The sequence below is a fragment of the Arvicola amphibius genome, chromosome 2 (assembly GCF_903992535.2).
Source record: "Arvicola amphibius chromosome 2, mArvAmp1.2, whole genome shotgun sequence".
NCBI classification, from domain to species: Eukaryota; Metazoa; Chordata; class Mammalia; order Rodentia; family Cricetidae; genus Arvicola; species Arvicola amphibius.
This window is the reverse complement of record NC_052048.2, coordinates 94,996,666-95,018,516: the sequence shown is the minus strand read 5'-3', so window position 1 is coordinate 95,018,516 and position 21,851 is coordinate 94,996,666. Positions and strand designations below refer to the sequence as shown.

The window sequence follows — 21,851 nt, the reverse complement described above, 5'->3', positions numbered from 1 at the left end:
GCCTGCTTTCTTTTAGCACCCAGGATCACTTGCTCAGGAGTGGCACCCTCTCATCAATCATATAGGAAATCTGACAGGTTTTCTCATTTAGGTTTCTCTTCCCAGATGACTCTATTTTGTGATAAAAATCTAAGGAGGGTAGCTAGCACATGGCCTAGGAAAGGACTGTGAGGACACAGGATGCCAGTTTATGTGACCCATTTAGGAATGTACAGTCTCTTAGCTAATCTTCTCCAGGCTTGTACTGCAAGAGATGAGTTAAAAGCCGTACACAGGGAACTACAAGAAGACGAAGAGCAGAGAGAACCACAAAACCACTGAAGCTGACAACTTCACAGTTCAGACAGCTAGGACACAACATCACAAGAAAGAGAGGCCTTGAAAGGGGACAGAGAAGCAGGCCCAAGCTCAGGGACAAGTCTTAGCCTGGTGTTGCCAGGGAAGTAACACCAGTCCACTGACACCCTTTTGGCCTTTATACAACCTGTAGGGACTCAGCAGATCAGTGTCAACAGATGTTTTAGAGTCTGAGAGGGGGTGTGAGCAGGTGTGTGTTGCTCACACATGCAGAGGAGCTGTCCCCTCCCTCTGTTGTGGGTTCTGATGTGTCACACCAGTGAAGGCTGTGCTGGGCATGGGGCTATCCATGGACTCCTGGTCTTCAGAGCTGCTCAAAAAAGGCTGGGCCTAGACTTCACTTCTGGCTGCAAAATCTGCCTCCATCTATCACCTCTACCCAGAGACTCAGGGATTCTGACCTGAAACACCTGCTTGCTATGTTTGCCAGGCGTTAGTACATACCATGTCATTTGGTTTGTTCCAAAACCCTTTAAAGAAGGCATTTTAGCCCTGTTAATGAGAGGTGGTCGAGGAAGAAGCAGGCTAAAGGGAAGCAGCTTAGATGTCATGGGAGAGTCTAAGCCAAGCTCCCAGCACCGTCAAAAGTGCTCAGCTGTGAGGAAGGATGACCACTCTTGAGGTTCCCAAGCTGGGCTTAGCCAGGTTCATATGGGTGACCTGCTTCCACACAGCAGCCTGCAGCCTCTGGGACCCCAATTCCTGCCGGGCTGCTGACAGACAGCGCAGACTTAGAGCTGTCCATCTAGAAATGCCATGATCTTGTTTACGTTTCTTATCTCACACGCCCTCAGGTCTTGAGGAGACTTTTATATTACCACGGATACAGGCTGAGAAGCACCCGCCACAACTTGCAAAATCGCGGGATGCACAACTTTGGAAAAGCAATGATTTTCATTTGCTGGTAATTTTCCACAAGGAAAACCATCATGGCTGTATGGAAGCAGGTAGAAGGAGGAACAGCGTGAAATTACACACACACACACACACACACACACACACACACACACACACAAGTGCTCTGACAAGTCATGGAGGAAAGAAAAAAAACTATAATCATGAGGCTTGTAGGTGATGAGAAACAGGGACACGGGAAGAAGTGGGGCCACCTCAGAGCCCTGTCACAGCTTGGGCACACACGTCATTAGCCGCGGGCAGAATAAAAGTAACTGAGGAGTGGGTAATCTTAGCACCATGGTGAAGAAAATTATTATGGAGCTCTGAGATTAAGCTGAGCAACTTTGAAATGTAAAAAAATTCAAGACATTTTTATTTTGTAATAATTATGTTCTCTCCCTAGTAACATTTTAAATTTTTATTGAGCACATTTAACAATAAAACTAATGCTTATCATTTACTAATCTCCTGTAATCATGACATGCAAGGAACATTTTTATATGCATGCCCAACATGAGGAAGGAGGCTGAGCTTAAGAAGCAGTCAGTGGCAATAGCACTCATTCAGTAACTACTTTTCTCTCCAGCAAGTTAGACAGAGACTGGCGCAACCTGCTCCGAAGCGGCAATTAATCCACTCCCTTCCCACCTCAAGGAGAAGTCTGGATCTAAGAGTGGTGGCGTGGTGGTAAGGAGCCCACAGGGAGCTTCAGTCCTGCCTTAGAGCTGGAGACACAGTGGTGGAGACGGAACAGCCAGGCAGTAACTCCAGAGCCTACGCAGACCTTTCTAACCAGCATTCAGTTCAACACAACAGCTATGGCTCAGTCTTGACATTTGGTCCTGGTTGGTCAGAGCTCCATCTTAGTGATATGAAGAGGGCCATGGTACAGAGCTCCAAACACGCACTCCACTACACTGTTTTAGCTGCCGGTACTTTAAATATTTTATAGAATTCCTCTGTCATTCCAGTGGTTGGAAAAGTTCTTTAAACAAATAAGTCTTTAAAAATTCAACAAAAACACTTGCTCAGTCCCAAATTTGGAAAACAACATTAAATGTTCATTCGCAGTAAGAGTGTTTTCCTTGAGTGATCACAATGAGGATTTACAGGCCCAGATTTATAATTTTGCTTTCAAGTTTATGTCTTACCTGCCAGAAACTCAAAACCAATAAATTCATTTAGTGCCATTATCCAAATGCTTAAATTTAAGAATTTGAGTTGCCCCAACAGTATACTGCTGAGTGGACATACAGCAGGCTACTATAACTAACAGAAAATACCAAAGTTTCTATGGTGCACGTATTACGAATACTCCTATGACACTTAAATCATGGGGACAAAGGAGGTGGCTGAGTCTCTGCTGTCTGCTACAGCGAGTAACTGCTGTGGCTATCTCCTGTCCTTATAACGTATGCAAGGATCAGAGTGCTTGCTTGGTTACCGGGTACAACTGGCCTGGTTCAGACAGACAACACCTGAGTCACTGGGTTCCCTCAGAACGTCCGCCAGGATGGGCCATAAAACGGCCTCCTAAGGGAACAGCTCTGGTCTATGCCCTGGAACTAGAGCGCTGGAGAGAAGAAAACACCTTCCAGGAATCCTTGCAGCGCTGCTCTTCCTCATGAGATCCATTACAAATTATTGGCCTTCACCAGAATTGCTTAAGCTAAGTGTTCTAGTACAGCTACTACAAGAACAGAGGGCGCTGAGAAGAAAAAGGACATCCGGGGAAGCTGCTCGCAGCATCCACTCACCTCCGCGGGCAGCCTTTGCTTGGTGTTGTAGAGAGAGCGGCAGATCTTCAGCACCTCATCCCCCAGCTCCTGCTTGCTCTCTGCTGTGCATCTGGTCAGCATCACAGTCGCCAGTCTCACCCATGGGCTGCTGCCTGTGCTGTTCCTCACAGAGAAGTGTGCAAAACATTGGAGGTGATTAAAGCTCTCACAACTGTGATCAACAACAACAACAACAACAACAAAAATTCCTTCCACGTCTGAAATAAGGTGTTTACGGTGGCTCACACCTGGAGAGTACATAATGTGCTCCTTTAGCCTAAGCTGTGGAGAAGGTGACATGGAGAAGATGTGCAGGCCTCTGTGGCATGAACAAGCAGATGGAAGCACTGGGGGCATCAGATGTCCTGAGAGTTCAGGCTCCTAAGCCATTTATAGACCCAACACTAGAGTCTCTATTTATCACTCTCTGTTCTGGCGACTAGGACCCAGGAACCTGCAGTTAGCAAGCATTGGCAGGCCCTGGGTAGCTTTAGCAAGAGCACAGGAAAGACTTCAGGGACAGTGAAGGTGCTATGGTGAACAGAGCTGGTGTGACAGTCAGGCATGGTAGGACATGAGGGACTGGGGCTCACTAGTTCAAGGCCATTCTGGGCTACATAACCAGACTCTGTCTTAAACAACCACAAACCCAAACTAAACAGTTAGGGTGAAACCGCTCTCTTCAGAACACAGTCGGCATGCCACCATTGTCACAGACAATAGAGAGCTGAGCCACGCTTCTTTTTCCTTCCTAAAAGCATCGGGCTATAAAACAAACAGAGGACGATCTCCTCCTTAGTTTGCTTCAGGAGCTCCTAACAGTTCCACCCTAGGGCTCAGGCAAAGAGTTTCTCCTACATGTTCTTTCCTGCTCCTAAATTGCTCCAGGGGAACCATTTTCGGGGAAGCATCCTTCTTCCCATTCCAAGATGTGGAAGAATTGCTGGTCTAGGGCAGAACTGCTCACTGAGTGGCCTGAGCAGGTCCTAGGGCCTCATGCTTCTTAACAATAAAATCAGCCTCAGAGAGACAGTGACGTTCAAAAGAGAGGGGTCACATGGCCAACAGCACAGGATGAGGCAGGTACCCCAAGTATCTCTGAGAACAGAGAGGAGAGAACCAAGGCTATGGTGGGGCCAGTCCTGGTGAGAACTCTGTCTCCTTCACTTGTTAGCTATGAGCAAACTGAAGTGACTTAACTTCTGACTCAGTTCCTCATCTACATAACCAGGTAACACTCCCTTTGCATGTTTGCTGTGTGAATGATTGGTAATGTATGTAAACTGCAAGCTCAATACCGTGAGTGCTTAATAAATGGGAATTACTTGTTCCATATGAATTTCGAGGAGGCACTCTCAGCTTTGTTTTAAAAAATCAGGCAACAAATTTCCTAGTGAAAATACCAGAACGAAATGCTGTGCTCATGCTGTAAATTAGACATGGCCGTGACAGACTGCACGACACCTCTGAAGGAGACACTGGGCTTAGATACAGGGAAAAGTAGAGACACTCCAATACTTCAAAAACAATTTAAAGTGCCTTGAAAGTCAAGTAATGATCTCTATCTCTCTCACACACATATAATATATATCTTTTTAGATTTACAATTATGCTTGCATTCTTCAGTTACCCATGAAAATACAATCCAAAAAACATTAAAAGGAAAATTCCAAAAGCAGTTGCATGATGATCCAGGGTATCCATGCTACATATGGGTTCTTCTTCCTGTCAGTCATTTAGCTGCCCCCTCTGCTAACAAACTGTCAACAGTATCCCGGTGCCTGCACTTAACTAATCCTTACTTATTCGGCGGTAGCCTACTCCAGCGGAAATAGTGACAATGGCAGCTCGGACACACCAAAGGGAAACCATAAAGTGTCCCCTTCAAGTGAAAATTGGAAAGCTATCAACCGTAGGGGGAAAAAAGCTATATGTTGACACTGCCAAGACCTGTCGTGAAAACAAATCTTCCACCTGTGAAACTGTCAGGAAGGAAAACGAAATTCAACCGTGCTTCTGTTGTACACTGAACTGCAAGGTTACAACCACAGGGACTAAAGAGATGGCTTAGTGGGTGTCAGTGCCTGCCCTGCAAACATAAGGTCCTGAAGTATGAGGTCACATCACCAGTACCCACATAAGGCACATGTCTGTAACCCCGGCTGGAGGTGCTGACATAGCTGCGTGTGTCTGTAACACCAGAATTAGGGCCTGGAGAGAGGTGTGTACTGAGAGCCTGGATAAAGTAGTTTAGACTCAGTCTATCTCAAGCAAGAGGATGGAGAGGGAGAGACAACTTAGCTTGCACTCTGGCCTTCATATTGGTATGCATACCTACCTACATGAATATAACACACACAGAGATAATAACATAACACACATCTGTCTTTAAACAAAAATTATCTGGTATAAAATTCATTCCTGGTGCTGTAATTTGGTCAAAAGCTCATGCCTGGGGAGGTCACAGAACCCAGAGTATAACTTGCTAATGTTATTTTGCTAAATGACCATCCTGTCAAACTGTCTTCTACACATGTATGTGTGTATTCATTGACCTCAGTTGCCCACAATCTTGGCCAGAGGAGTTTCAGCACCATGAAGGCTCAGAGAACACTGTAGAAGAAGTAGGGGAGGGTGTTAGAGCCAGAGAAAGTGGAGAAGTGCATGAAGTGCTGTCTCCAACAAGATCAAGCAAGTCTAAATCCCACATAGGTAGAGCTCTCCAGGCCCCGCCACTTACAGAGGAGCCGGTGGCAGTGGATACTCCCCAGGAATGGTTTTCTGTTTTGTTTGTTTCTTTCCCGAGGACGTGGCTACTGGTAGATTACCATGCTGCAGTGGAGACTGCCATACCCATGCACATACGGGCAGCAATATCTGTACTTACTGGGTTATCAAAAAAAAAAGGATGGATTTGGGAAGGGGCATGTGGTGGGATATGAGACTGAGAGGAAAATGGGGGATAGTCATGATCATATTTCACTGTATACATGTATGAAATTCTTAAGAAAAAAATTAAAAAAATAATAAAAAGAGAAAAAAATCACTGCCACAGTACATGGTAAGTGCTTAGCTAGGATGGACAAAAGCATTAAATCTGTTCAGAGGGGTACAGGAAAATGTATAGGAAAAGCATGGTGGATAACAGAGTGTGGTACCATTCACATTTTCAGAGTGCTTGGAACATAAACTCCTCATATAAGGAAGAGTCTGTCTGAAACCTTGATATATGTGTGTGCAAGTACACACAGACACACACAGGCACACACACCTCCTCTCTCTCCTTTCATTAGCTTCGCTGAAGATATTACATTTTCCAAACTGACATTCAGACAGAGGATGTCAAGTTAGGCTAAACTTATCGTAATACTTACACACATTCACTTTTCATAGGCGGCCAAGCTTGCAAGAGTAAAATCAAGTGCTGAAATTCAATCTCACTGTGACTAGATTCTAGGAGCTCCGTGAACAGAGAGTAGCGGTTTTCTTCATTCTCAATGTCAGCTATGTCTACCTGGAAGAAGCAATATACAGTTGAAGCTCATGACAATGCAGAGTTGGTTCACAGAAGACTGCATGTGACTATATGAAAAAATAACCTTGAAAATACTGGTCACATATTGAATTAAAATTAATAGCATCAAAACCCAAACCAGAACAAAACTCTGCTATGGTTCAGATGTGTGTCATCTGAAAGCTCCCAGCTAGGGAGGCTGGTCCTTAGAGGTGTTTATTGGTCCCAAGGTTGCTGGCACAATGGCCTCTGAAAGGGACTATGGGACCTTACTCTTGCCTGACTCTCTTACCCAACTACTCCCATCAGAAGGTGGCACAGTCAAGAAGGCCATTGCCAGAGATGAACCAGTGCCATCACTATGTCTTTTATCCTCTGTACCTGCAGCGATGTAAACCTCTGTTCATTACACACTCAGAATGCCTCAGGCATTTCATTCCAGTAATGAAGAAACACCCTAATACACAAAGCTTCAGAAGTTCAAATACTTACAGTGAGGTCTTAACTTTCCTTACCAAAATAAAGTCAAATAGCCTTCTACACATGAGTCATGAGTCAATGGCATTTAACATGTTAAAATACTTTTGAAACTAGTATTTAAGTATACTTAATATCAAATGCATTAAGAATGTTTAAATTGTCTAAAGTTAATTCCCAATATTCATCAGAAAACTGTTTTGCTTCCATGTGCCTAGAAAGTCCTCTAATTTGACCCAAAGATTCTACGCAAGTTCACTTGTCACATGACGCTTTTGCTACAAACTAAACCAAACACCTAATTTGTGCCCATTCTGTTTCTGCATAGCCGACCAAACGGCTTCTCTTCCAATTGCGCAGTTGTAAACACAGTGCCCGTGTAGAGCCTCTGGGGGAAATGGCAGTCATTTTACACTAAAAAGTGGTTTTGACTTAAAAGTAAGTCAGCTTCCCCTTATTAGTTTCTCTTCACTCAGGTCCTCAGCATTTGGGTGGACAGACAATCATAATGGCAAATACATGATGGTATGTGTTCAAAGGAATTCAGAAAATCACACCTTGAAAGGATAATGAGAATGGATTTTACTTATGCATTTGTTAAATTGCCGTACACTAATGCATGTTTTCAAAACATTTATTTAATGGCCACAATGGCTCTGATGGATGACACCATCTGAGGAAGTAACACCACAGATTCTGCAATGTTGTAAATGGTCATGTGTACTCTAAAATTATCGGCAATTACTACAGGAAGCCCAGGTCCCACAGTGACCTGCTGGATCCTCCCAAGCCCACCTTCGAGCCCCAGGATATTCAGATCTGGAAGAATAGCCCCAGAGCACTTCATAGGTTTTGTACACAAGCAAGTTGACCCCATCACAGCTCCATGAGGGGGACACTCAGAGTGAGCAACCTCACGGAACATATAGACATGTGTCAACAGTCCTGGTGCTGGGACTCTCAAGTGACAGAGCCAAAAGGTAATCAGAGCTACATGTTCTGGCAAGAGGACGGAACACTAGAAAAGCTCGACATTATTTAAGCGAGGCTTCCAACTAGGAGCAGGCAGTCGTCTCAGGAATAAAGAAACAGGTGGTAAAAACCCAAATTCAAGACCTGCAGCTATTACCCAACCTCCTCACCTTCAACCATCTCCAGCCTCAAGGCCTGATGAGGTTTCCCACTGACAATCACACACATTCTGCCTCGGCTACCTGGAACTGCTCCTTAGCCAGGCACATTCTTCTTCCAGATACTGGTGGAAGCTTAGAGACCCGTTTTCTCAAAGCGGTGAACATCACCCTGCCGGAGATGACCCTGCTTACCTGACTGAATGCACGCCCATGCCTGCGCATCTCTCTGTTTCATTTTCCTTCTTATACTTAAAAAAAAATTATGTGTAATAGGCTCTTTTGGCATGAGAGAACTGAGTAGCCAAACTTAGAAATAAATGATAATTTATCATTTATAAGATAATTTAGCACAAATAATGTTAAATCCTCATAGATTCGCCATAAAGTTTTGGTTGGTTTTGTTACTGGAGCTAGAAGCCTTAACAATAAAATGCTGCCAGACGAGGGAGGAATAGAACACTGCCGGAACAACAGACGACAGCGATCACGCGCCCCAACAGATTTCAGGGAAGCCCCTTGCTCTGGGCCTTGTATTCCTCACTCGAAAACGGGCTTTAAAAAAGCCAGCGGTCTCAGGTCATGAGCGTGCAGCTTGATGTCTGCAGCAGGGAGAGGGGCTGACCTCTGTGCTCTGTAACTTAGAGTTTCCTGAGTAGAGGTTTATGCTTAAAAGAAAAGCGCCGAAGACCCAGCAAACGGTGCCCTGCTAACATGCTCGGTAATATCACGGTCAAGGGCTCTGTGATTAAATGAAGATAATTAACAACAAGCAGCTTCCCTTTTAATTATAAAGCACAGGTCTATGTGGGTTGTGTTTCTATATGTGTATATATCTCATGAAGAGATTTCTTTTAAAGTTATGTTTTAACATCTAGATTCAATTTCTTTCAAAAATTGTAAAATCTTATAAAATTTGAAAAGATTTCATCAAAAAAGAAATCTAACTATAAATTAAACTTTCATGTTTTATTAGTTTGAGAATAATTTCAGTTTATTAATACTTTAATAGTATTTTTGTGTAATCCCCTTCTCATGCTGACACAAGCACAAATATGATCTGCTGTACACACGCTCACCAACCATCTCAGTACAAATGTGATCTGCTGTACACACGCTCACCAACCATCTCAGTACAAATGTGATCTGCTGTACACACGCCAACCATCTCAGTACAAATGTGATCTGCTGTGCACATGCTCGCCAACCATCTCAGTACAAATGTGATCTGCTGTACACACGCCAACCATCTCAGTACAAATGTGATCTGCTGTGCACATGCTCGCCAACCATCTCAGTACAAATGTGATCTGCTGTGCACATGCTCGCCAACCATCTCAGTACAAATGTGATCTGCTGTGCACATGCTCGCCAACCATCTCAGTACAAATGTGAGCTGCTGTATACACGCCAACCATCTCAGTACAAATGTGATCTGCTGTACACACGCCAACCATCTCAGTACAAATGTGAGCTGCTGTGCACATGCTCGCCAGCTATCTCAGTACAAATGTGAGCTGCTGTATACACGCCAACCATCTCAGTACAAATGTGATCTGCTGTGCACATGCTCGCCAACCATCTCAGTACAAATGTGATCTGCTGTGCACATGCTCGCCAACCATCTCAGTACAAATGTGATCTGCTGTATACACGCCAACCATCTCAGTACAAATGTGAGCTGCTGTGCACATGCTCGCCAACCATCTCAGTACAAATGTGAGCTGCTGTGCACATGCTCGCCAACCATCTCAGTACAAATGTGATCTGCTGTATACACGCCAACCATCTCAGTACAAATGTGAGCTGCTGTGCACATGCCAACCATCTCAGTACAAATGTGAGCTGCTGTGCACTCGCTCGCCAACCATCTCAGTATCCTAACTCCTCGGGCCAAGTGAGCTCTTCAGTCTGAGGAAAACCATGGGGCAGCATATGCTGCCAAAGACAAGAACAAAACTTCTGTGAGAAACATGAAGTTTAATAAGCTTGTATCTGCCACCTTCCCAACACCTTCCCAGCGTGCTTCTAACAACACAGATCGACAGTGACATAAGCTGGACTCTTAACACTATATAACACGTAAGAATTGCTTTTACATAGGAAATGGCCCGATGTTCAGGAGCTACCTAACTAAGTCAACAAATATTTTCCAAACAGTCAGCATGTTTCATCAACATACATCAGAGTGAAAGGCAGATCAATGGACTTATTTTCTAGTTTTACAAGAACTATGGGAAAAAAAGCTGCTGCCATGACTTCAAATTCCACATGGTAACTAATATTTAGGACAGAAGCACTTGTAGATTTGCTCCAGCACTCAAGAATGGTGTCCACATCTATAAGAAGAACTAGTGAAACCTTTGCTTCCTCTCCAGTGACTGGGCATCTGTTTGGGTTTTCTTCTTGTACAGCAACCTCAACACTGTATTTCATATGCTGGGCACAGAGAGAGAAGCTCTAGTCTGGAAAAAAACAAGACTTCACAGAGACTGGATTTTAGAAAGAAGACTTAAAAGATGAAATAGAAGAAATTAAGATATGGGTAGAGTGAATCCCACAAACCCAGGAGATTCTTACATTCCTCGTTGATTCTTGCACAACACATGACACGTAATGAAATGGGAAGACACTGAATGAAAATAAAGCACATTTAATACATTGTCAGAGGAGAACCAGAGAAATTTTGTTGATCTGGAAAGCTGCGGCACTCAGTTGGTAAAATGACTAACGACATGCATGGACAGACAACAGGCCGTTGTTAAAATTACCAGCTAACACCACTCATATGTTCTGAGGAGTCTCCTTCCTGCTGGAATTTGCAGTGGTGGCAGTGGAGGTGAAACCCGCAGATGGGGACTGTAGAAATCCCTCGTGCTTCTGTAACTGATAGTTTTAGACAGGAAAAGATGCAAAAGCAGTGCATTCCTCTGTGGCTTACAGAGGGGAGCGACAAGTGTTAAGTGTGAACTTTTAATCACCTATATACTCGGGGTTGAGCCTCTACTCCCAATGGTAAGGCAGAGCCGAAGTATAATAGTTCCCTTGAAATAAGGATTTGGGTTTTAATTATGTCAGCCCTAGCCCCGGTATATTAAGAGTGAAATCAATGACCTCCCACCCAACAGCTTAGCCTCTAGCACTAGGGTGCAATAAGAGCCCAAGAGTCAGAATTGTGAATTCTAAGATTATTTCCCAGCTGGACTCCCTGGCCCCACAACTGAGTCTGTGCGCCATTGTTCTGTCTACAGACTGCAGCGCAGCTACTGGAAGAGCATAGACTGAGTGGAGCTCCCTCCAGCCATGGCCAAAGCTCTAAGGAAATCCAGTCTTCATTGTGCGTATTTTAACTTTTTTCTCTTAACATAAACGAGTAGCTAAACCCAGAACCAGGCCCTGATGGTGGGGCTCTAGAAATAAGAGGCAATTCCCTTCTCAAGTCACTGGAAAGATTAAAGGAGAGAAAGCAAGCCTAGCACCACCTCTCCACAGCTCACACTGTTGGTCCCAGGGTCTGTGCGGCTTTGCTTTCTCACTGAAATCATCTGCCAGAATGTCGGTTACCTGGGTCATACAAGACTTTGGCTCTGCTCTACTCAAAGGAGAGATAATGGCTAGGATCCCCACTACACACAGAGACATGTCAGGCTTCTAAGGAAGTTCCCATGTAAAGTCTCTCTTAGGCTGCCCCCATTCCTGAGAGTAAACTCCCAGGCGTCTGACTGCATATGAAAATGGATGGGTCATGCCCCGCTCCCTGCATTGCGTTATAGAAACAAGACCCTGGAGTTGATTTTGAAAGACATAGCCTTTGTTAAAGATAAGAAAGACTCTTCCTGACAAGCCAGCAGGATAGTGTGTCTAGTGGTTCTGACAGAAGACTAGAGACTGTTGGGTCAGAAACAAAGACCTTTTATACTCACAGGAAAAGTGGCAGCCAGGGCACCAGCATTTTCTGTGTCAGTTCCCCAAGTCCTTAGGCTCAGAAGCAGTACTTAGAAAGCGACACACACATGCAGTACGGGTTGCGAAGAGCCCCACACTCAAAGACTATGAGCCCGCAATACTGAACGGCACGTGAATGTGAATGTGACCTGCTTATAGGAAACAGTACCTTCCCAGGCCATGTCTATAAAATGGCAATGAAAAGAATCTTGAAGCAAGTTAGTCAGTTCCTCTGCGCATGAGCCTTGCTGAGGTGTGAGAGATCTGTAGAAAATTATTTTCTAGAAGCCTTTTGAAATTCCTGTAATTATTATGTTGGGAAAGAGTCCAAAACTATCTTTCAATGTCTTTAACTTTCCCCTGATGCATCTGTATACTTATGAGTGCAGGTGTGTATGAGTGTGGAGGCTCAAAGTAGATGAAGAGAATCCTTCTCTATCACTTTTTCACCTTATTCTTCGTGGTAGAGTCCCAGAGACAAACCCAGAGCTTGCCCATAGCGCTAGTCTGGTGACTTTGCTCTGGGGATACCATTTTCGTCTTGCACGGCTGGAACTGCAGGTTGATGGGGTTCTCTTGCTTGGATAGCAAGTTCTTTAACTGCTGAGCTGCCTCCTCGGCACAGCCAGGACTCTCTTACTGTCGTCAAACTCTTTAGTAAAGAACAAAATGCAGGTTCTTTCTTGGATACAGCTTTCCAGATCTAAGTGCTAATGAGCTTGGGAAGAGCAACATGTACTCTGACAGTTGAGTAAAGACGACACACTTAAGTTTGAAAAGCTATGTCTCTGATTTTAGACTCATGAGCCCACATGACAGGGACTTACACTTAGGCTCATATATGTCAACACATGCTCTTTTAGCTCTTGTCAGTCCAGTTACATATTCCCTTTAGTAAGTCCAGTCCTTTTCCTCGGGTATCTAGAAATTAGAAAACTATAAAAAAAAATGGCAGCTTGGGTTTTTAAAAACTTAGAGGCTCTGTTTGTCCCTATCCTGGTTGAGAACAGTGCTAAGATGCCATCAGCAAACTACTTGCTTCCAGTTATGGTGACTATGCTCCAGATTTTCAGTTAAAAATTGTTAGCTATGATCAAATCGAGTAGTCAGCAGAGAAAATTGAACATCATATGATCAATGTACACTGTGTGTGTATTTGTATATATGTGTGTGTATACAAATATTACAATTAAAATAACAATACCTTTCTAGCAGACAGGTTTGTTCTAATATATTTTCAGAATATATTTAGGAATATTGGTCAAAGAGTCAGAAAAATTAAGTAATTTTAAGCTGAAAAAAATCACCATTTCATAAAATTGACAAGTTATCAAAGTAAAAATGAAGAAAGGATTTTCCTGAGCCCATTAAAGTTTAATTATGTAGGTATTATACAGGCTTTCGGAAGCATGAGGACAGATGGTTAGTATGAGCATTTTGAGAATTTCTCTCCCTAAAATACCTGAAATCAAGGCTCCTGGCTTAATCAGAATGGGGATCTAGGCAGTAATGACAACCTCCAGCTTCCAGGATGTGGAATAGTCCAGATAAAAGCTCCCTTGAGTTCACTCTAAGTTACAGATGCAGACTCTAACTTAACACAGAGGTCACGGATAAGCTAGTGCGCCCCCGTCTCAGCCTTCCTTTCCAGAGCTAGAATTACAGGCCAGCTACCACACCCACCTGGCATTTCCACAAGTTCTGAAGATTTGAACTCTGGCCCTCATGTTTAGGGGAAAGTATTTAACCCACTACACTATTCCCCCGATGAAACTGACCTGCACATGCTCTATGTAGCATTCTCTCCATCCTAGTCCTAGAAGTATCTGAGAAAACTGCCAATATTTCACAAGCACCTGCATATTTAGTGACTATTTGCTACTGACACTAAGTAAATATTATAAAACTGAAAAGGGCAAAACACAAATGTGATTCAAACATGAGAGTACTATTTTGTGTCTAAGTACTGCTGCTTTCTTCCATGTCGAATTAGGGGACTTTCATCCTTTCCTGTAAGTCAGTTTGTCAAGTGGCTGCAGCTGCTTATCAGACAGACTCACTGTCCTTGAAGGAGGACTAACGTACTGTTCTCAGCCGAAGCCATTTTTTACCTTAAACTTTCTTGTACTTCTGGCCATGAACCCAGACACCTTTAGCTGGGTAGTGCACCTGATTATTAATCTTCCTCCAGGCACTGATAGCAGCTCAGTGTTGCTGCAGGCACAAATACACAAGATACCACAGAACATCCAAGTATTCTATGGGTGAACTGCTACAAACCTTTGTACCTTCGCTAACAGTGACACTGAGCTCTGCTCCCGTGACTCCTAACAAACAACAGGACGATTAATGTAAAGAGGCAAAATAATTATGTGATTCTGTTCACAAATATGATGATGTCATACTGTGACACTCAAACAAAGAGTTTCAAATACAAACAAAAAATTTGTAGGCACAGTAGAAAAACAGAAGCACAAAAGGTTAACAGGGCTGAGCTCTAGGCAAAACTAGATCTGTGATGGTCCAAAGGGGAGTGTGGCCTCCTGTATGCACAGGGCCTTGCCAGTTTCTCTGGAAATGGAATGTTGAAAAGATTGTAAAAGCCCCATCCCATCACCAAGTGTCGACTAGCATCTCCCCCACTGATCTAAGTGACTCTTAGACTAGTCTTGCACACAAGGAGGACTCCAATAGCACCGCCACCACTGCTCCACTCTGTGCTCCACTGCAGAACTGTTACTATTAGACAGGAAAGTATAAATATATCAACAGTGATTCTTCATTTCTGAGCTTCCGATTTTATTACAACAAAATCAAAATTATGAAAATATTATTAATGTTTTTAAATATTAAAAGGTACTTTTTGGGATAGGTTTTTCTCATTTTTAAAGAACTAAAACACAGCTGTCGATATTGAACAAATGTCATAAATGTGTGACCCTGCACTGTAAGCATGCTGAGAGAGCCTGAGTTCAGGTAACCTCTACAGCCTAAGCTTAAGGGAGATGATCTTTGATAAGTGGGGGCCTAACCAGAAATAAAGTAATGAGAAACTAAATATTGCCCTTGCCATAGATGTTCTAGCATAGAAAAAGTATCTAATAAGCTACCTAATAATCATAAAAAAGTACTCCTTCATAGTACTCCAAGTTGACACCATTAGTCATGAAACAAGTCCTGATATAACGCACCAAGATAGACACATCACTTCTGTGGTCTCCTACTAAAAACACAAAACCTGAACACACGACAATGTCAAATTAAATGACATTTTACAAAATAATTTCCCACTGCTTTTACAAGTAACAAGACCATGAAAGAACAAACACATAAACCAGACTAAAAAGTTGTTACAGATTTAAGGAGATAGGACAAGCGCAGTGTGTGACCTGGGTGGATATGGTTCAGAAAAGGGACTAGAGAGGTCACTGACAGCAGAGGAGCTGGGTATCAATCAGGAAGTGGTACTAAACTCGTGTGGCTATGATTGAGCCATTATTATTTGCAGAATTGAACTGAAAAATACACAGAAATTTATGTACAACTTACACACCTTTTTGTAAGTCTGACATCACTTCAAAACAAAGTCCAAACCTCAGCTGCTCTGCTTTCTTCCCAATGCCCAACAGTCAAATGCTCTTTTTCCCCCCTTCAGTTCTCTGCAGCCCACATGAGCACAGAAGACAAGTATCTTTGTACAGCATGGCCAGTATGAGGAGATTACTGAAATCATGCAATTAGAAAGCTTCTGCACAGAAAGGAAATAGCAGAGTGAACAGTAGTGTAACAGGAGGGAGTCTTGGCTAGCTGCTCATCTGACATCTAGACTAAATCTGCAACCAAGAAACTTAAACTCCCTAAATCCAACCACAAACTGAAAAAAATGAATTAGAGAGTTCTCAAAAGAGAAAATGCAAATTACCAATAGATATATAGAAAATGTTCAACATCCTTACTCACCAGGGAAAAACAAATAAAAACCATACTGAGATTCTATTCCACCCTGGCCAAAATGGTGCAAATAATGAAAATAAATGCTAGTAAGGACACAGGGCAAAATAAACCATTAGGCACTAGTGGTAGGAATGCAAATAGGCCAGACACCAAGGAAGTCAGCATAGACACAGGGCTACCTTATATACCTCTCCTAGGTAAAGGGCTGAGAGAGTCTACATCAGCACCCAACAGAGGGATCTGCATATCACAGGGATGGGTTTATCTTACATGCCCATCGAGACGAGTGGATAATGTAAATGAGATGCACACACAATGGAGGTTTATGAAGCCATAAAGAAGAATGAAACTATATCACCTATGGGAAAACGAATAGAAATGGAGATCTATAGGTTAAACAGAATACGCCAGGCCCAGAAAGGCAAACACTGTGTCTTGTTTCTCATATGTAGACCCAGAATTTCAAATTTACACAAGACATGCGGGCAGACAGAAGACTGCTGGAGAAGAGGAAGGGGGGCACTGAGAATGGGGAGAAGGACAAGAGGCAACGGGAGGGTAAGATCAAGCCTCACACTGCTGTGTGCAGTGTCCTAATGAAGCTCTCACTAGGGACAATGAACACACAGTAATGACATTTTAAAAGTCACTGGATACGGTTATCCACTACACAGACAACTGACCTGACCTGAGCCTGAAATGAGAGAAAGGAAGCCGGGAATCACATCTGGGGACATTTGGTAAGTTCAAGTCTCTTCCTGGGAAGTGACCATTACTAAGGCACATTAAGCCTACAATGACTCTGTCTTTGTGAAGGAGATCAACTGAGTCTCCCTGCATCACTGCTGCTCCAGCGTGCTCCAGAAAGTGCTGCTTAGACATTTACACATTAGAGAAAACTGACGGCTTGATTAAAGCATACCGATAACGTGCCTGAACTCAGGGGCTAGATTCTCCTGTATTGTCCAGCAAGTTAAGTAGCCCACGTCCCTTCTAGTCACAGGCAAAATTAGGAGCAACAGTAAACTGCCTCCTCCTCTGCCCACATCTGAGCATAGTATCAGACTCTCTTCTCCACCCATGTCCGAGATCTCCACTGTAAGAGCAAAGTTCAGAAACCAGACCACTGCCTCAGTCCTCCCCATCATGGTCAGCTCATTTCCCCAAAACAGCAATCTGCTCATACACCACACGCCATCATGTTCCCACATTCCCTGATCAGAACACATGTGGCTCCTGAAAGCCTGTCCACCCCATGTCACCTGAAGCCAATGGTGTCTCACCATTTTCACACAAGTGTCTGGTTCTGATGAACTAATCAGAGAAGTGGTCTCACTGCCTCGACATATGGCTATACATGATCCTTGAGGCTTAACACTTATCTTGGTATCTGGACACTTTACTGACTACTGGCAGTAAGAAGTCCCAACCCAACAAGGACCATTACCTTGTCTGAAGTGAGAACATTACAATTTTTATGCCATTTAATCTTCACAATGATTATGCTATTCCCACTTATAGATGAGAGAATTACTAACTTTCTCCAGCTCACAGCTAGTGGGTAGTGAAACTGGGGTTTGAATTCAGGTCTCTGTATGTGAAAAACTCATGGGCTCCAGAAGCAAGAATCTTACGTATTTCCATACCCACAGCACTTACAGTTCATAGGGTATACTATAGGCCTGAAGAATGGCGGATAAACATTTCCATAGTGCTTTATTGCAACAACCACTAGTTAGCAGGCACAGAGTTTCCATCTGAACAGCAGTTAACACAGACAGCACTGCTTGGAGACTTCGTGAAATGACAGAGAAATGCTTTCTGTTGTCCTTCAAACTCCTGATTTCTCACGTCTAACAAAACCCAATCCATGGCAGGAGAAAAGGCTTCTGGAACATACTGCATGTCGTGCAACAGGACTGGGTGCTGAGTACATGAATGATGACCAAGTGCTGGTACTGAGGACGTGCATGTCCCCAGCAAATGGAGATTTGCAGCTCATAGCCAAGAACCCAGGCTCTGTGACTACAGAGAACCGAGTTGAAGTTTCTGCCTCAGCCCACACAAGCCAGTCATACAATATCACCTAAATTAGGGAGGATGCTAACCCCTCCCTATGACAGTTCAAACTTACAGTCTCTTGCTCTGCCCCAAATAACTCCCACAGCACTGAGAGGGAGGATCTCTAGAGGAAGAGAACCAAAGGAGTTACACTGGGAGAGTCTATAGATCTACAAGTGGTTAACATGGCTGTTCTCTTGACTTTAATCATCGTGGGGAAAAGAGATCAGAATTCTCTTTGGGAATGTTAGCTCTTCTGCTCATGTCCAGAAAATGATGCTTGCTGCCATTTGAAAGCAGCAAGCTAGTCAGAAGTCATCACGATAACAGTGTGGCGAAGTAAATCACATCAACCCAGATGCATCAGGTCACTCTTAAAGGACATCTTCCCATCACCTCAGGTAAATCATTTGCCTCCAGATAACAGGTAGGCGGTAAAGGCAAGAACAGCAGTCTGAACGCTGGAGCTCTGTCTTGCCATTTGAAGCATGACCTTGGTCAGGTTCTTAAAGACTTAATATTCATTTATTCAACAAATATTTACAGAGTACCTTTCAGATCCCTACCCTCAAAGAATTTATATTCTAATGGAGAAGAAAGATATGATATAACAAACAGGCAGAGAGTTGGGGAGGAAGTTTTCAGATAGCGGCAAATGACAAGAATGAAGCCAGCAAGGAAACAGATTGTACTGAACTGCGGAGTCATTTCACAAGGGTCACACCTGAGACAGACAAAATTCCAGCCACTTCTCCGTTCTGGACGACCATATATTTTCCTATTTTCCTACAAAACAGCTACTGAGCAGGGAGGTAACGAAGCCTCTCACAGCTCCAGGACAGCAGGACATCACATTACCTCTGTGCACAACATGCACAGCTCCACACCTGTGCTAGGTTAAGCAGATCAAATGTGGACTCTTAGATTTGAAGGCATTTACTGCAACAGTAAATTATTTTCAGCAAACTCCATATGGTTTTGCATACTCAATTTCGTTAGGTCTACCTGAGAAGAGAAGTTTGTACTTTACTAATATTTGCCCAATGAAGGTCAGCTGGGCCCTCATGGAGTGTTAGCATGGACTCGCTTTTTCATACCAGGCAGCCATGTGACTTCATAGCATGAGTGTTATCTTAAACTAAATCTTTCCAGCAATGTCTTACACCACCAAATCCAGATGTACCGAAAAGTAAAAAGGCAAAACTTAACTCCATGTCCCCCTTTATATAAAAGTATGGAAAAACCTGAGGTGCTGAGGTATGGAAGCTTTCAAAGGAAACATCAGTATTTTGACCCACATTTTTCATGCACCAGTTAACTAGAAAATTACAAAAGCTGAAAACCTCTGATAAACTGTACCAAGGGATTAATATAATACACCCTCCCCTCCTCCTCCCCACTCATACCATGCAGGGCTGCATTTCTGGGAAGTAAATTAATGCCTCTCAAACTGCTGAAAACTGAGGTTCTCTGAATTTTTAATTCCATTAACTAACCATTAGAAAACTAGAAATTGCTATCTCTCTGTGAGGCAGTGAGGGCAGGCGTCACAGCCATGTTGGATCTTGCAGGCACTGGTGGTTTCCCAGCAACACAATGATGTGTGGGACCACTACTTTGGGCACTCTGAGGATAATTAAATATTAAGCCCCTCTTTGATGTATGCAAAGTCTGCCTAAGAGGATTACCAGCATGGCGAACGTGGCACCCACATTTTCTTCTTGTAATTGAACACTGCGGTATCATTATCTATTCTCATCTCCTACCTGTAGAGTGGGTCTATCAGCAAGAGTACTGAAAAGGCTCCTGAAGAAGAAAGAGGCCAAGGTGAAACAGGAAACAGGAAACACTGTTCTCCAGCTATCTGGGATGCAGGGATAGCAAGGACAGAATGACAGAGTAGGAGAGTGGACCATTGTCTACCTTAGCTCAAGGCTCTATTTTGCACACAAAGTATGAAGGTCTCAGTGGAACAGTTTTCCCCAGGGTGAAAACTTTCTTCCTAGTGGCAGAAGGCTGACAGAGACATGCACTGCCCACAAGTGCCCAATCTCCCCAGACTTCTAGAGAAAGATAACACGGTCTTTGAAAACTGGCAACTGAAGAGATGATTTAAACCATAGACACAGTTAACACAACATTCCAGATGCAGATCATGTTTTCATTCTGAATCCGCTGCTTCCTTTTCCAAGGACCAAGAAGGTGCTTCAGCTAGAAGGGAAAATTTCTCATCCAATTCCCTTGTGCTTTGAAAAGGCCAGGCAGACACAGAGGAGATGCAGTCACCACACTGTTCCTCAATAAATACCCAGGACAGCAGCCGAACAACGCCAGCATGGGGTGTGCTCATTTCCACTACCAAATATTTAAGGAACCTGACCATTACCTGTCAGGAACAGGGAAACAGCTCTTATCTGAGAGGAAAGTAGACACAGGGAGAAAATAAAAATGTAAATGAGACACAGGATAACTTTCACTTGTCACTCTGAGACTTCCAGAGGGCCTGAGCATTTGCTCCTTCACAGAGCAAATACTCCAGAAATGAAGTTCATGGACCTCAAGGATGACAGCAAACAGGCTACAGCCACAGCAACAAAGTAGAAACAATGAATGAGAATCTGAGGAAGAGCCCTCTAGAGAGGCAAAGGGTTTTTTTTAGTCACTGTCCATCGAGGAAAGCCAAGGTGGGGGCTTGAAGTAGAGATCACAGAGGGCCAGATTACTGACATGCTTTCCAGCTCAGACCTGCCTACCTAGGGACAGTGCTGCCCACAGTGGGCTCTGGCCTCCTTGCCAATCCCTTAACTGAGCTCCCTCAGATGATTTTAGTTTGTGTCCAGTTGAAGATAAAGCTAGCTAGGACCTGTATCTTCCAGAGTTTCTATGATACAGGGAGACGAACTTTAAAAAGGAAGAAAGAGAAAGGAAGGAAGGAGGAAAGGAAAGAAAGAAAGGAAGGGAGGAAGAAAGGAAGAAGAAAAAAAATAACTAAAGGAGTTTTAACTTTCGAGGATTCCAAGTTCAGTAAAATTTGCAGTGATCAGAGAAGTTCCAGAGTGGAGGCCAGTGGGAACCTCCAAAGGTCTGAGGAACAAAGACATTTGTCTTCCCAGCCCACAGTGGTACAGGAGAAGGACGGTCATGTCAAAAGTTCACAGGAAAGCCACCTGCCTTTCCAGGCATTTCTCCTGGAAAAGGTCAAAGTCCATTTAACCAACATCATCAACAGTCCTGAAGATGGGCATGTGGACATGAAGGACATGTGTTTAATAAGCACAGTCATGTTCAGCAATGTATGAAAATCAGAATAGACTTTATTACCCAGAATCCATCACTAAGCAGTTGGTACCAGTCTACAGCCAACACACTGAACCTAATGGAAGTCTGCATTACCGAGATGGTTACTATTAGCAACTGAAGCTGCCCTCTACCTACCACTGATTGAGGAAGGATGTGAATGCAGATGCAGGCTTACCTGTCTCTGAGGCCACGCGGCTCTGAGAATGGCTTCTGTTCGGAAGAACACCAGGAGCTTGCTGTCCTCCTCACTCAAATGGAAAGACTGCCCCAAGATCTGGAGCGCCTGGATTCGAGGCCTCACAGGGCAGGTGTCATCAGCACAGAAAGGCCGCAGCCACTGCAGCAGGTCCTCAGCGGACACCAGCTCCTCCCTGCAGAGCAAGACAAGATGGGAAGAGAAACTCCTGAGGCTTTTGTGTCCCTCCTATAATCAAATGC

General features: G+C 43.7%; 1 protein-coding gene across 1 annotated transcript in view; it reads right to left on the bottom strand.

Annotated features, from left to right (window-relative positions):
• Positions 1-21,851, bottom strand: part of Nbas (NBAS subunit of NRZ tethering complex) — a 305,414-nt gene that overhangs the window by 18,780 nt on the left and 264,783 nt on the right. The window contains exons 48-50 of the mRNA XM_038318917.1: positions 21,589-21,784; positions 6,407-6,546; positions 3,012-3,150 (exon numbers count right to left, since the gene is read on the bottom strand). Coding sequence (XP_038174845.1) covers positions 3,012-3,150; positions 6,407-6,546; positions 21,589-21,784 — 475 coding nt within the window. The remainder of the gene's footprint in view (positions 1-3,011; positions 3,151-6,406; positions 6,547-21,588; positions 21,785-21,851) is intronic.